We start from the raw sequence: 13,062 nt of genomic DNA, 5'->3' as shown, positions 1-13,062 counted from the left end.
TCTTTAAGGGAATGTTGGACTTCAGCTCCCAGAGTCCCTCGCCATTGGCCAACATGGCTGAGGCTTCTGGGAGCTGGAGTCCCAAAGGACCTCTGAAAGGGCACCCTTTAGAGACCACTGATTCAGGGGGACCAGTTTTCTGTCCAGGAGGGAGGCCAAAATGTCCTCCATTTTGAACCTGTCGAAGGTCCCCAACACACTGCCCAAATAATCCAGTTTGGGAGCACTTTAACTGCCCTGGCTCAGTGCTTGGGAATCCTGGGAATTTTAGTTGGGTTCACTCTTGTCTTCCAAACAAAGCAGACTGCCCCCTGCTGGAGGCCCAGCTTTTGGCGATGACTAGAGGTGTGTTTCACGCAGGCTGCATCCGCACTACAGAAATAATGGTTTGACGCCACTTCAAATGTCTCTCAATGCGATGCACTTCTGGGATTTGTCATCTTGAGGGAAATTTAACCTTCTATGGCAGAGTGCTTTGGTGCCACAACAAAGCCCAGGACTCCATAGGATGGAGCCATGGCAGTTAAAGCAATGTCAAACTGCATTATTTCTGCAGGCGGACGCAGCCAGTCAAGGCTCATGCACCAACACTGCTTGTTCCTAAAAATGCCAGAACTGACCATAGTCATGCATGCCTTAGTTGTGTCATTGGAGCCCTGGTGGTGCAGTGTTTAAATGCCGGCGCTGCAGCCACTCGCTCACAAACTGCAAGGCTGTGAGTTCAATCCCAGCCAGGGCTCAGGGTCGACTCAGCCTGGCATCCTTACGAAATCGCTAAAACAAGTCCCCAGCTTGTTGGGGGCAATTGGCTTACACTTTGTAAACTGCTTAGTACGTCGGTAAGCAGTATAGAAGGGTACTTGCTATCGCTAACATTGGGCTGCTATACAAAAATGGCCAGAACCCTATTACAACAGCTTCGCCATAGGTTTCTTGGTCATGATAGCTGGGAGATTCGGCACATTGTGATCCAAGGTGTTTTGCAAGCTGTGGCTTCCAGGCACAATTCAAACGGCTGTTTACTGAGCGATAAAGTTTGGTAGGACTTGGGAATTGCCTCTCTGAAAGATGTATTCTCACATGTCAATCGCCCTGGGTATCAAGATCTTCAGGGTTCTCTCTCATGATCCCATTACCCTTTGATAAAGATGTGAGAAAAGCCTTCTTTTTGGCCGCTTTCCCTCTCTGGCACTCCCTACAGAAGGAAGCTGGATCGGTCCTCTACTGGTCCATGCCCTAGTGATCTCACAACTTGATTACTGTAACATCCTTCTGGCAGGGCTTCTTCTTTCTCACCTCCATCCTTTAATTTCTGTCCAGCATTCAGCTGCACGCATTATCACATCCGCCCACCGCTCTGACCAATCTCTCCTGTGTTGGCATCCCTTCACTGGCTCCCCCTCCCTTTCCGCATTCAGTATAAGCTCCTGCTGTTGACATTCAAAGCCCTCCATGGACTGGCCCCTCCTTACTTATCAGACCTTCTTTCTCCTCACCTTCCCACCAGGGCCCTCCGTTCTGGTAGTCAAGGTCTGCTGTCTCAGCCCAGGATTTCCTCTGCCCCATCTCGGATTCGCCCCTTTTCACTCGCTGCCCCTCACTCCTGGAACCTTCTTCCCCCAAGAACAAGAGCCATCACTTCTTTAACCAGCTTCAAAACGGAGTTGAAGACCGTCCTGTTCAGAGAAGCATTCCCAGGCCTTGCATAATTGTCACTTGCCTCCCTGGATGAATATTAACCATCCATTATGAAGCCAAGCCCTCCCTCCAGTCCACCTGCCTTGGTCCAGGCCTTGGAGGTAGAGAGGACCTGCTGGACCTCATCCCCTTCCCCACCACTACTCCCTTCTCCTTTTGTGGGGTGTCTTTTTAGATTGTAAGCCTGAGGGCAGGGAATCGTCTAATTAAAAAGACTGTATGTACAGCGCTGTGTACATTTACAGCGCTTTATAAATAAAGGTTAATAATAATAATAATACTTGCTCACCTGCAGAATAATACTGCATTTATTCAAGCAGACCTTTGGGAGGTAGACTGGGTTGTTGTTCAAGGGAGACCCAGTGGGTTTTGGTGCTGTTTTCTTTTTGTGGTTTAAATAACATAGTTAGCACACGGCTGCCGTTGTTCCTTGCAGAGGAAGGTTTGTAACAGTGGGTCAACCCGTTTATCAATGAATCTCTGTGAAGCTTCTAAGGTGCCCCTGGGTTCCATAAAACACAGTCCCAAAACAGTGGAATAAAACTGTAAAGACAACTAAAAACCACTTTGCTGCAAAGTTACAGTAAACATTTAAACTTTAATTGGTCACAACACCATAAGTCAGTTGTGAATTCAGTCTACAAACAATCCACTAAATAGTAGTACATTGATCCGGTGGTCAGATAATAAATAAAGGCATGAATAGCTGAGTTGAAAAAATAGCTTTGTGATCTTCGCCGCTACTCATTATCATTATCACCAGTGGATGTTTCCCTAACGATCATAGATGCACACAGCATTTTCTTCTGACCAAATTCTTTTCTTTAAACAGAACACAGAACTTGAGTATGCAGACTCAAAAAACAAACTAAACCTACCTAATACTTGAGATCCGATGCCCAAAACAAAATACGAAGTCACTAATATTCAGTGCAGATAATCAGTGTTGTGATTGATATATTTTTCTGCTTTACAACAGAAAAACAGAATAGATTTCTAAACATGGCACTTTGCATCATAGCTCATTGGATCATCCAATATACTTAAATTCACAACCAGAACACATTAAAACTTCATGTTCACCAAAAGGAAAGAATCGATCGTGTTCAAGACAGATCATTAGCTGCCAAATACAGATGACTGAGGTGGTTGAGGAGTCACAGGAAAACCAAAATCACCTTCATTGAAAGCAAAACAGTAACGGCAGAAACCGAGGAACTGGCCACATTAATTTGGTGAACAAGCCTTTTCAAAAAGCAGGTTATATCTGGGAGGACAAAAGGGGGCATCCAGCTATTACAAATTTGGTACACAGTACTTAAAGACATCGAGTATCACTTCTCAAAAACAGCAACACGTTTCAAAATACAGGAACTCTGTTCTAGTTATCGACAAAGTCGGTGCACTGTTTTGATGCTATTATTACGTTTTTGGTGACAGCCATGGCAAGACTCTACATGGGCATCTCATCTTATGTATACAGCACACAAGGAAGGGCTTCTAGATGATGCTTGTTTTTAGATAATACCCCATCATTTACTACAAGGAGAAATCCTGGGAACTACTGCCTAGTGGAAATATCAGCTTCTCTCAAGCAACAGCTTTCAACAGTTGAGGAATTAATTGGAAGTGGCTCATTTAGGACACTAAGATTAAAGGCTGGGCACCAGAAATAGCTTTTTCTATGCCATGCGTATAAGAAGAAATTCACATATACTCTTAGACTTGCCTAATCCAAATTGTAGACGGGCAGTAGAGTACTTTCCCATCCTTTCTTTCTGGAGCATGTGAACCTCTCTCCTTTCTATGGTTTAGCCACTGTATAGAATTTTGCCTTTGTCAGTGATAACTATGGGCAATGTTGCCTTACAAATATGATTTCAAAGATAATCCTAGTTAGCATTAACCACTGTAGGCACCAATGCAGATGTAGCATTGAAGAAGCAAAACAAAAATTAACTGAGTCAGGAACTACAGGGGGGAAAAACCCACAAGCCTCTCAATCATAACCGAGAGACTTGCCAACTCTGCATTAGTGTGCACTTGGTTGTCTTTGATGTTGAGCAAAATGGGCCGAAATGTGAGAAATTTGAAGAGGCGAATACAAGGTCCCCTTGCTGAAGTATAAAGAAAATGGCTGCATAAGTCCAACCCTAGTCCAGTAGGCAGTGATATCAAAGCAAATCTCAGAGACTGCATCTACACTGCAGAAATAATGCAGCTTGACATTGCTTTAACTGCCATGGCTCAATGTTATGGAATCCTAGGAACTGTAGTTTGTTGTGGCACCAGAGCGCTGCTAGAGAAGGCTAAATATTTCACACAACTACAAATTCCAGAACTCCAAAGCATTGAGCCATGGCAGTTAAAGCAGTGTTAAACTGCATTATTTGCTTAGTGCAGATGCAGCCATGGTCACAGGGAAAAAAACCTGGATATAGACACACCTGCATTTTTTGTCTTGTCTCCATCAGTGACTGGTGGCAATGCCCCAAGCGGTGTTACTTAAATTGTCTTAGTATATATCCATCCATTAAATATCTATAAAGGTGCTCTCCTCCCTATAAAGTGCCCCCAGACATTTATACAGTAGCAGCACAAAAACAGAGAAATGTGACTGCTGCCCATAGTATGAGGTCAGAAAGAGAGAGAAAGCAGTCAATGATAGGAAAAAACAGCATTTGCACTTTACAGAACTTGAGGGGGGAAAGCAATGCAAGAAAATTATATTTTCAAAAGGGTAACAAGCCAAACAATGCAATAATTGTCAGAACACTTTTCAAGTACATGGGACAACAGTTTGTGCTCCTGTCTAATTTTAAAATCAGACTCTATATATGTGGGAGGCGTGAGGTAAGAAACCAGCTTTACAGATACGGTCAAAGCATAGTGTGGGAAATAATTACACCAATATTTCTCTCGACAAATATCTTATACAATGAAATGCTTTGTGTATAAAAATATATACATTCTTCCTGCAAAACTACCACGGCAAGCCGATTTGAAGCAAGAGGGGTAACGTTTTCACAGATATTTTCTCAAGAAGAAGAAGAAGAACAACAACACAAGAAATCCAGTGCTTGACATTTTTCCAACAGTAGTTACTTACACTACTCTGGTCCTCTGTACATTTTCCAGAAAATAGTTCCATTTCAGATCCAGATAAATCCAGAGCAAATTGGCAAGCGGGTGGGAGGGAGGGAGACACACGCAAACACTTGCAAGCCAACTTTCCATAAAGGTTGAAACATTTAAAAATGCCTACTAACCAACTGTTTCTTTAAAAATCTGAAATGCTAATAATTGGCCCCATACAGACAGGCCAGAATAAAGCTGCTTTGAGTCACTTTGGAGGTATGCGGTTTAAATGATGCATGCGTCCTAAGAGGCCAGACTTTGCACCAAAGCTGCGCTCCAGTCCTTAGGACTGGACTGTGGCTTTGGTGCGGCTTCCGGCCTCTTAGGACACATGCAGCACTTAAACAGCATACCTCCAAAGTGACCCAAAGCAGCTTTATTTTGGCTAGTCTGTATGGGGCCAACTGTGTCAATGTAAGCAGCGAGTTAAAAAACACATTCTATTCCATTAATTCCAGTTTCGTCCAGCCAAAACAATTTGGCTGGACAAATCCAGCACAGTTCTCTTGCAGATTGGGCTCCTTACTTTTTTTCCAGTTTCTCCAAGAGAAAATGTAATACTGAATATTACTTTAAAAAAGAATTAAGTGCTACAGGGCTGGGTTGGGAGCGATTTGGTTCTGGTGCAAGGAAGTAATTTCTCTGTAGAGAACTATTCCACATCATTATTCTATGGGCACAGTTTGTGGTATAAACCTCACCCTGTCATTCTGGCAAACTATTGCTGCTGATCCCTTGAGTCCAACTTTTCTTCTGACTTGTGAACTGTCCTCTCCAGAGAACTCCACCAACATCAAGCAAAAAAAGCACCAAATTGTCCTGAAGCTTTAATTTACAATTTTACTGAATTTATTGCCACTCACTGGTCCTGAGAAAGACTTTGGCAGCCAACATTTTTGCAGTGCTATTTTACCGGCTGCCTTTCTTTTTAAAAATGAAACTGCTAGGGGTCCTGAGGTTGTTGGGTTTTTCTCTCAATTTGTTTCGCGACAATGCATAATTTATACTGAAGTTACTTCTGCTTAGAAAAATTTTATTGCAAAGGCGAAGCCTGAACTACTCATCTTCCACTACTGTTCTTTCCAGCACTGTCATATAGCTAATTCTGCTGCTGTTAAACAGCGCCTGCTTATGCTCTGCCACAATTGAGTGGACATTTCATCATATAATAATACTTTTGATTTCCAACGTTTTTGCAGTGAGAGGGCTTTTACAAGAAAGAGTCTAGAAATCTATCTTGCACATTAATGTATACAAGGATGCACATCTGTTCTGTCGTAATGAAAAGGCAAATCCACTCACACCTTTCACTACAACGGAAAAGGAGTGCATCCTTCCTTCTGTATATAAAGGGCTATTGGCTACCCTCTTCACTGAAGTGAATGGAGGAAAACATGACAAACAAGAGAAATTGCTTCATAAGCACTCTGGTCAGGGATGCTTTTTTAAAAGTATGACTACTATCGAGAGAACTCACACACAAGAAATACTTCTTTGGGGTTTTTCAGGGGGCAGTGTCCCAAGGAGGCCCTCCACTACCATTAACAGCCATGCTGAACAATCTTCTCATCTAGCTAAGAAACACTTTATCAATTCTGTGAAAAGGCAACTTTAGGCAATGAAAGTAAGTCACCAGTGAACACAAAAATGAAGTAAAAATAAAAATGCGCAGCTGACACCCTCCCACACGGCAGAAGTATTTGGTAGAACTCTTTAAACTTTCTTCCTCCTTTTAAAATGTCAAATCTGCCTAAAGCTTAAATTGGGTTTTTAGTAATTTTAAACAGACTACTCAATATGCCTTTATAAAAACCTTTTTTCTTTAAACTTACAAAAGATGTTTTAAATGCCTGGAAAAAAGTAACTGGATAAAATTCTACTCATGGAGGAAAAATTCTCTGAATATACAGGTAGAGAATGTTATCTTACAAGTGTAACGCTTTTCCTTCCCTTTCGGTACGTTATCTAGATAAAATTACTACTTGTAACATTTAACAGGTTAATGTTTGCACATTGCTTACTCCAGTGTTGGCTTGTTGCTTTGCTAACTTTTCATAAACTAGCGAGAGGGCTTAGCAATTTCCCAAAGAGCTGGTGTCAGAGGTGAACTAAATCTCTTGTTTCATTGGTCACTGCCTCTGTCCATGCTCTCAATCACTCTGGAAAGACGTATATTCAGGAGTCTGATTTGGCTATCAAGATGGTCGATCTTCTCCTCAAGGGTGCTGTGGCTATTTCTCCTCCAGTAGAAGCCAACTGGCCCAGTCATGAAATAGACGGCCACAACAAAGCACAGGGGGAGAACTGCGTGTTCCGGCTCACCTTCATACTTTTGTAGGATGTACACACAGGAAAGTGCAAAGAGGGCAACCCTGACAATCCAGAAGAATCGGCCACACAGGACATGTAAGAGATAGAAGAAGAACCCAAGGAGGAGAGACACAAACCAATATGCAAGCAAGACAGCACCAATCAGCAAAAGAGCACGGGTCGGATTGTTGGAAAGGGATCCAGGGCTGAAATAATGGGCCAAATTGGAACCTGGAAATTGAAGGAGAAAGTTTCATCAGACAAAATCATCACCTGGAAATATGTTCTATGATTCTAATGTGCTCAGTTCTTTATTTATTTTTAAAAAACCAACCATAATTAAAGTAAGTGTATATTCCTGGCACTGTCAGCCCTGGCCATGGTCCCAAATGCCTCAAGTACATCTTGACCAAACTACTGTAACATGTTCAACATAGGGCTGTCCCTGAAAACCTGGCAGCTTAAACAAATACAAGATGATCTTTGTTTCTGATTGGTTTTTTGTTATATAAACTTTTTGTCATGGGCAATATGATAATATGGACAGGATCCACAGACATGCATGGTTGACAATGGACTCTCTTGATCATCGCCCTTTCTGGCTTATTAAGAGCTGGCTTTGTAGATGAAATTATGAATGCATCTCTTACAATGATATAATAGAACTGGCTTCAAGTAAGCTGTGCTTCAACCAATGCAAAAGATCCCCTTGCTCAGTCCAACTATTCTTAAACACTATTGGCCCATGTCCAATAGACTATACTGTAAACTAGAGGTACTTCTATTACCAGCATCTGTTTGATTGAAGCAGCTGCACCATAAAGTTTTATTCAAATTCCTTACATACTTAGGGAAATCTGTGTAAATGACTGTTCCAAAATCAATTAACTTATGAAATAAGCTCTCAGGAACAGACTGGGGCAAGAGAAAATTAGTTCTGTCTTCTACACTTACCATCAATCCCAAGGACATCCAGAAGATCTGCCCATATTCTCCCGAATGTATCTACAAGAACATCCACGCCAGTTACAAATCGCTCCGTCAGTCTGGAGAAGAACTGGAAAAGCAGAGCCAAAAAATGACATTCAAAGACTTTGTTCCACTGACAAGATTCAAAGGAAGTATCATCTCCATCATTAATCTTAAATCAAAAGAGCTTAGATGCAAGCAAGGTACAGTATTTGTAGGCCTCCAGTATTTGTTTAACTTTAAGTGGACAGGCAGCTGTGCAGTCTGCTGTGGCAGAGTTTCTAGGAAACTCCTCCACAAACAGCAGGTTTTAAAAGACTATGCTAAGGGCCTTTTGGGCAAGGCTTGGTCTGGAACCACCAGACTGACATCTGATCTGGCTGATGCATACCCAGGGCTGATGGCCTCCATCATCTGCACAGGAGGACATCAGGCTGGGGGGGAACATGGGCCTTTTGGTCCATGCATACAGCCCCTTCGTGATTTTGGATACTGTTCCTGCACTACTTCATTCTGCATCATCTCCTCCACTTTCTCCAGGTTGAGCACTGTTCTCCTAAGGGAGAAAACTGCGGCAAAGGAGGTGACAAATTAGATACCTCTCATTCTTCTTCCTCACTTGAACTGTTTGCAATTGTGCCATCAATAATTCACTTTTAAGAAATTCTCATCCATCATGAAATCCCTTCTTTTTTAGTATTCCTGACCATGGTATGTTTACTGAATAACAAACCCTTATACTATTCTGCTTTGCTGCTTTCATTTCCATGCATCACAAAGCCTCCGTCACTATTATGTCCTTATATTAATGTTTTCATGATTGTTAAGGTTACAGTACTCAGTTGCCCACTCAAGTTCTGACATGCTGTGACAGACCCACTCCTCAGTGAGACACATCCATGTGCAAATCAAACACAATGTCAGGCTCACCACAGGCCCTCCAAATGCCATGGACTTGCAGTTTAGGGCACAGAGCCACTAGAAATACACACACACTTTCAGTTGTGTAGACTGTTTTTTCCCATCCTCAAAGCCCGGGGATGGTGCCTGCAAGATCTTGCCTTCCATTTAATAACTGTGATGAGGTGTCAGTTTGAGCCACTTCTTCTAGAGTTGGTTTTCCAAGCTCTGAGATTTGAAAAGACCCTTAAGCACCAGCTTCAGATGGATAGGAAGAGGAAGACACATAAAAAAAAAAAAAAAGAACCCGCACATTTATCTCCCATACCACTGTGGTTAACAAACATCACCGAAAGATTACTAAGGATCCCTCATTTCATATAATCTCACATTCCTGTATCCTGTTCATCTCGCTTCCTATCTTCATTAAGTCGCTTTATTTTTAGAATTATGACCTTTCTACTGTGGTTTCAGGGAACAAGAGAAGGAGCAAGAGTGGGTGGCAGCATCTCTGGAAAGATCGCCAGTTTCAAGCGTTGCAGTCAAGCAGCACCGTAACACGGAGAGAAAGAGGAAGGTCATGGCGGGAAGCATCAATTTCAGCATTTCCTCAGCGGGCTGCCAGGCAAGAGCTACCAAAGAGCAAAGGACTAAGCAGACAGTGTACAAGCACTGCTGACAAGGAGTGATTGAGATTGAATGAAGGACTTCACTCGGCATTCCCTTTCCATCCCTTCTCTATGCCCTAAAATCATTCAACATTTTTTGCAACCCACTGTCTGGTTCTAAGAACGTGTGTCACGCAAACAGAATCCCGAGAGGCCCCTTTTGTACTAAAAGGAGAGGGGGAACCATCAGAGAAGTAGCAGGATGATGAAGCCTTTCCTTTTTCTTCCTCCGTTTCCCTACTTTGAATTTCCCCACTCCAGGGATTTAAACAGCAGTGTTCACATTGTCCTACGCAGCTCTGCCAGCAGACAAGAAGACTGTTAAGGCTACTGTTATGCGAATGCATGAGTAACACGTACTCTGGTTGCTGCCTAGGTTCTCACTCATACGTGGTTGCGATGAAATTGCCCAGTAGCAAAGAAGGAGAGAGAGTCTACACTTTAAGGAGTTGCGGCAGAGGAAGAATTCTGGAAAGAGCAGCAGGAATTTGGGCTAGGCATGGATGAACTGCTCCTGCTGAAATTCCACGGTTTAAATGCAGTCGCTGCTCCCATTGGGACAGACCCACTGAATTAACAGCATCTAAATAAGGTTTGGGAATCACACCGTTTACGTAAACCCAACAATTTATTCCAGAGCTCTACTTTTAGCTGGAGCTGGCAACCGGCTGTAGGACCTTGCTTCACAGAATCCCAAGGAAACTGGACTGTGACCTTTTTCACATCTAATCCCCTTTTCTCTTGTGCTTTACTTGCTGTCCTTGAAAACAAATAAAAGAAAAGCTCCTTCTTCTAGTACAGCCAGAGAAACAACCTGAACAACATTCCCCCTCTTCCAGTACAAGTACTTTGCTCTTAATATGCATTATGTGATGCCAGTCACGGATGCAGGCAAAACGTCCGGAATAACTTCTTCCAGAACGCAGCCCAAAAAACCCACAGAAAAACTAAAAAATAAAAGGAAGTCTTGAGGCTGGGGAAACCAACTGAATGAGGACTCAAAGCACCAAGTGAAAACCACAAATGAAAGAAGGCATTTTGACAGGTACTGCTTGACACATGGCGGTAAAGGAAAAAAATTCACCAGCTGAAATTCTCTTTTCCTACATGCATTTTTACTATCATTGACTAGGTTAGATAAACATCTACCCAAATTGCCATTCACGGCAATGCAATTAAGTGGCCCATCGGAAATTAGCCAGAATGTTACTAATAGACTGTGGCTTAATTTTTATTCACTCCTGAACTACTGTATCTGGTCATGATCAAATGTACATCTTCTCCTGGCATTCCCCTTCATAAAGGACCATTAGGCTAACTTATCAGGTTGCGAATTCTTCACATAGTACCCTGGGTTTGAAGAAAAGTTTAATATAGAACCCTGTTGTCTTACACACTTCACTAGTATGTCAGTTCAGTTTGTCCCCTGAAAGCATTTTCTTTATTTGAGTTACTGTCCATACTCATGTATGCGTCTAGAAATGTTAGTCCAAAAATGGACCCCCCAAAAACCCTGGGTCGACGTCTCCATGGGTCAATGTAAGTACTGTACTTTATACCCCCGCCCCCCAGTTGCTTCTTACCAGGGAACTGACTCCTCTCATCCTTTGACCCATTCCAACTGGGGTTATAAGCACTTCCATCCCGTTCATGAAAACCACAAAATCCCCACCAATACTGCACTACTTTCAACATAGCGGTTATAAGAACTATGTGTTAGTTTGCGATGTTGGAAGGAACTGGAAGATGATGGAAAGGCAGAAAGATAGAGAAGGAGAAAACAGAAGGTTTTTAGATGGGATGGGGAAGATGGTGTTAGGCAAAATGCAAGAAGGTATAAGGAGGGAGGGTGAGGAAGGAGAATGAGGGGAAGAAAGAAGATGTAAGGAGTGGAATGGTTTGAATGGGGAAGAAGATGTGAGGTAATTTTCGTATGTGTATGTATATACTGGCTCATAGGGAATCATTGGGGAATGCCTGCCCATAGGGAAACATGGGGAATAGTTGCCCATAAGGAATCATAAGGGAAGACTTGCCCATAAGGAATCATTGAGGAACACTTGCCCATAGGGAAACATTGGGGAAGAGTTGCCCATAGGGAATCATTGAGGAACGCTTGCCCATAGGGAATCATTGGGGAATCCTTGCCCATAGGGAATCATTGAGGAACGCTTGCCCATAGGGAAATATTGGGGAATAGTTGCCCATAGGGAATCATTGGGGAACGCTTGCCCATGGGGAATCATTGGGGAACGCTTGCCCATGGGGAATATAGAGGTTGAGATGCTAAAACACTCAACCCCCAAAAAGGAGTCCATAAGTGATTCTATGGGGAGGTATTCCCTATGATTCCCTATGGGCAAGCATTCCTCTGTTTCCCGAAGGGCGAGCATTCTCCAAGGATTCCCTATGGGCAAGTCCTGTCCTTTGTTTTCGTACGTCTCGGGTCAGAGCTGGGGGGGGGGGGAGGAAGTGCCCCCACCAAACTCCAATGCCCAGAATGCCCTCCGCTGGAGCCACCGCAGCCCAAGCGGGCTCAACACGGATTACTTAAGCCAATGCGGACGCCGTCTAATTTCCCCTCCCAACCGTCACCTTTTGCAGGGCGCGCACGTTCTCCTCGCCGAAGAGGCCGCTGACGCCTTGGTAGACGCTCCCCGCCGCCCGCCGGAGACTGTTCTGTTTGTCGGCGCTTCGGCTCCGCGCCGACCAGGCTCCGGGTCCGGCGAGCAGAAGGAGGAAGGCGGCAAGGAGGAGCAAGCAGGACGGCGACGGCCTCCGCCACCTCCCCGCCATGGCGCTGCTTCCTCTCGTCCTCCCCGCCGCCGCCACTCCGGCGGTGTAACTGACTACTACTAGGGAGGTCGGCCGGAAACCGGAAGCGAGGCTTGCCGCCCTTCCATCCCGCCGCTCTAGGCGTCGCCCGTCGCTGGTTGGCTTTCGGCGCCACAGCGCCTCCTCCCGGCAGACGCTTTAGAGGCGCAACTCACCGCAGAGAGGTTGCCCAAGGCGTTGCAGTGACGTCACCCCCGCCCTTCATTGACCTCCTCTCATCCCGCCCAGGATACAGCCAGCCCTCCTTATCCGCGGGTTGTTTATACCCGGATTCAAGCATCCGCGGCTCGACAAGATTTTTTTTTTTAAAGTACACGTCCCGAATGGCATTTTATACAAGAGACACCATTTCGCTCTGCCGTTATATTTAATGGGACTTAAATATACACATTTTGGGTTTTTGGAACCAAACCCCAATGGATAACCAGGTCCCACTGGACTTAGTCATGTTTTTTGTTTGTACAAATGTTACTCATAAATTGCTAAGCCGTTTCAATCGTTCAGAGGAGCAGGATAGAAATTAATTTATTATTATTATTATTAT

General features: G+C 43.8%; 1 protein-coding gene across 1 annotated transcript; it reads right to left on the bottom strand.

Annotated features, from left to right (window-relative positions):
• Nucleotides 1-2,276: 2,276 nt before the first annotated feature.
• LOC149281119 (BRI3-binding protein-like) lies at nt 2,277-12,547 on the bottom strand. Its single transcript, XM_089499655.1, has 3 exons — nt 12,279-12,547; nt 8,101-8,203; nt 2,277-7,377 (listed from the first exon to the last, which is right to left on the bottom strand). The coding sequence occupies exons 1-3, from the start codon at nt 12,477-12,479 to the stop codon at nt 6,959-6,961; spliced, it is 723 nt and encodes a 240-aa protein (XP_089355781.1). The 5' UTR covers nt 12,480-12,547; the 3' UTR covers nt 2,277-6,958.
• Between the last annotated feature and the right edge of the window lie 515 nt (nt 12,548-13,062).

The sequence above is a fragment of the Sceloporus occidentalis genome, unplaced genomic scaffold, assembly GCF_023333645.1.
Source record: "Sceloporus occidentalis isolate IW3139 unplaced genomic scaffold, rSceOcc1.0.p SCAF_138, whole genome shotgun sequence".
Lineage (NCBI taxonomy): Eukaryota > Metazoa > Chordata > Lepidosauria > Squamata > Phrynosomatidae > Sceloporus > Sceloporus occidentalis.
The sequence above is the reverse complement of the archived record's forward strand: the minus strand, read 5'-3'. Positions and strand labels throughout refer to the sequence as shown.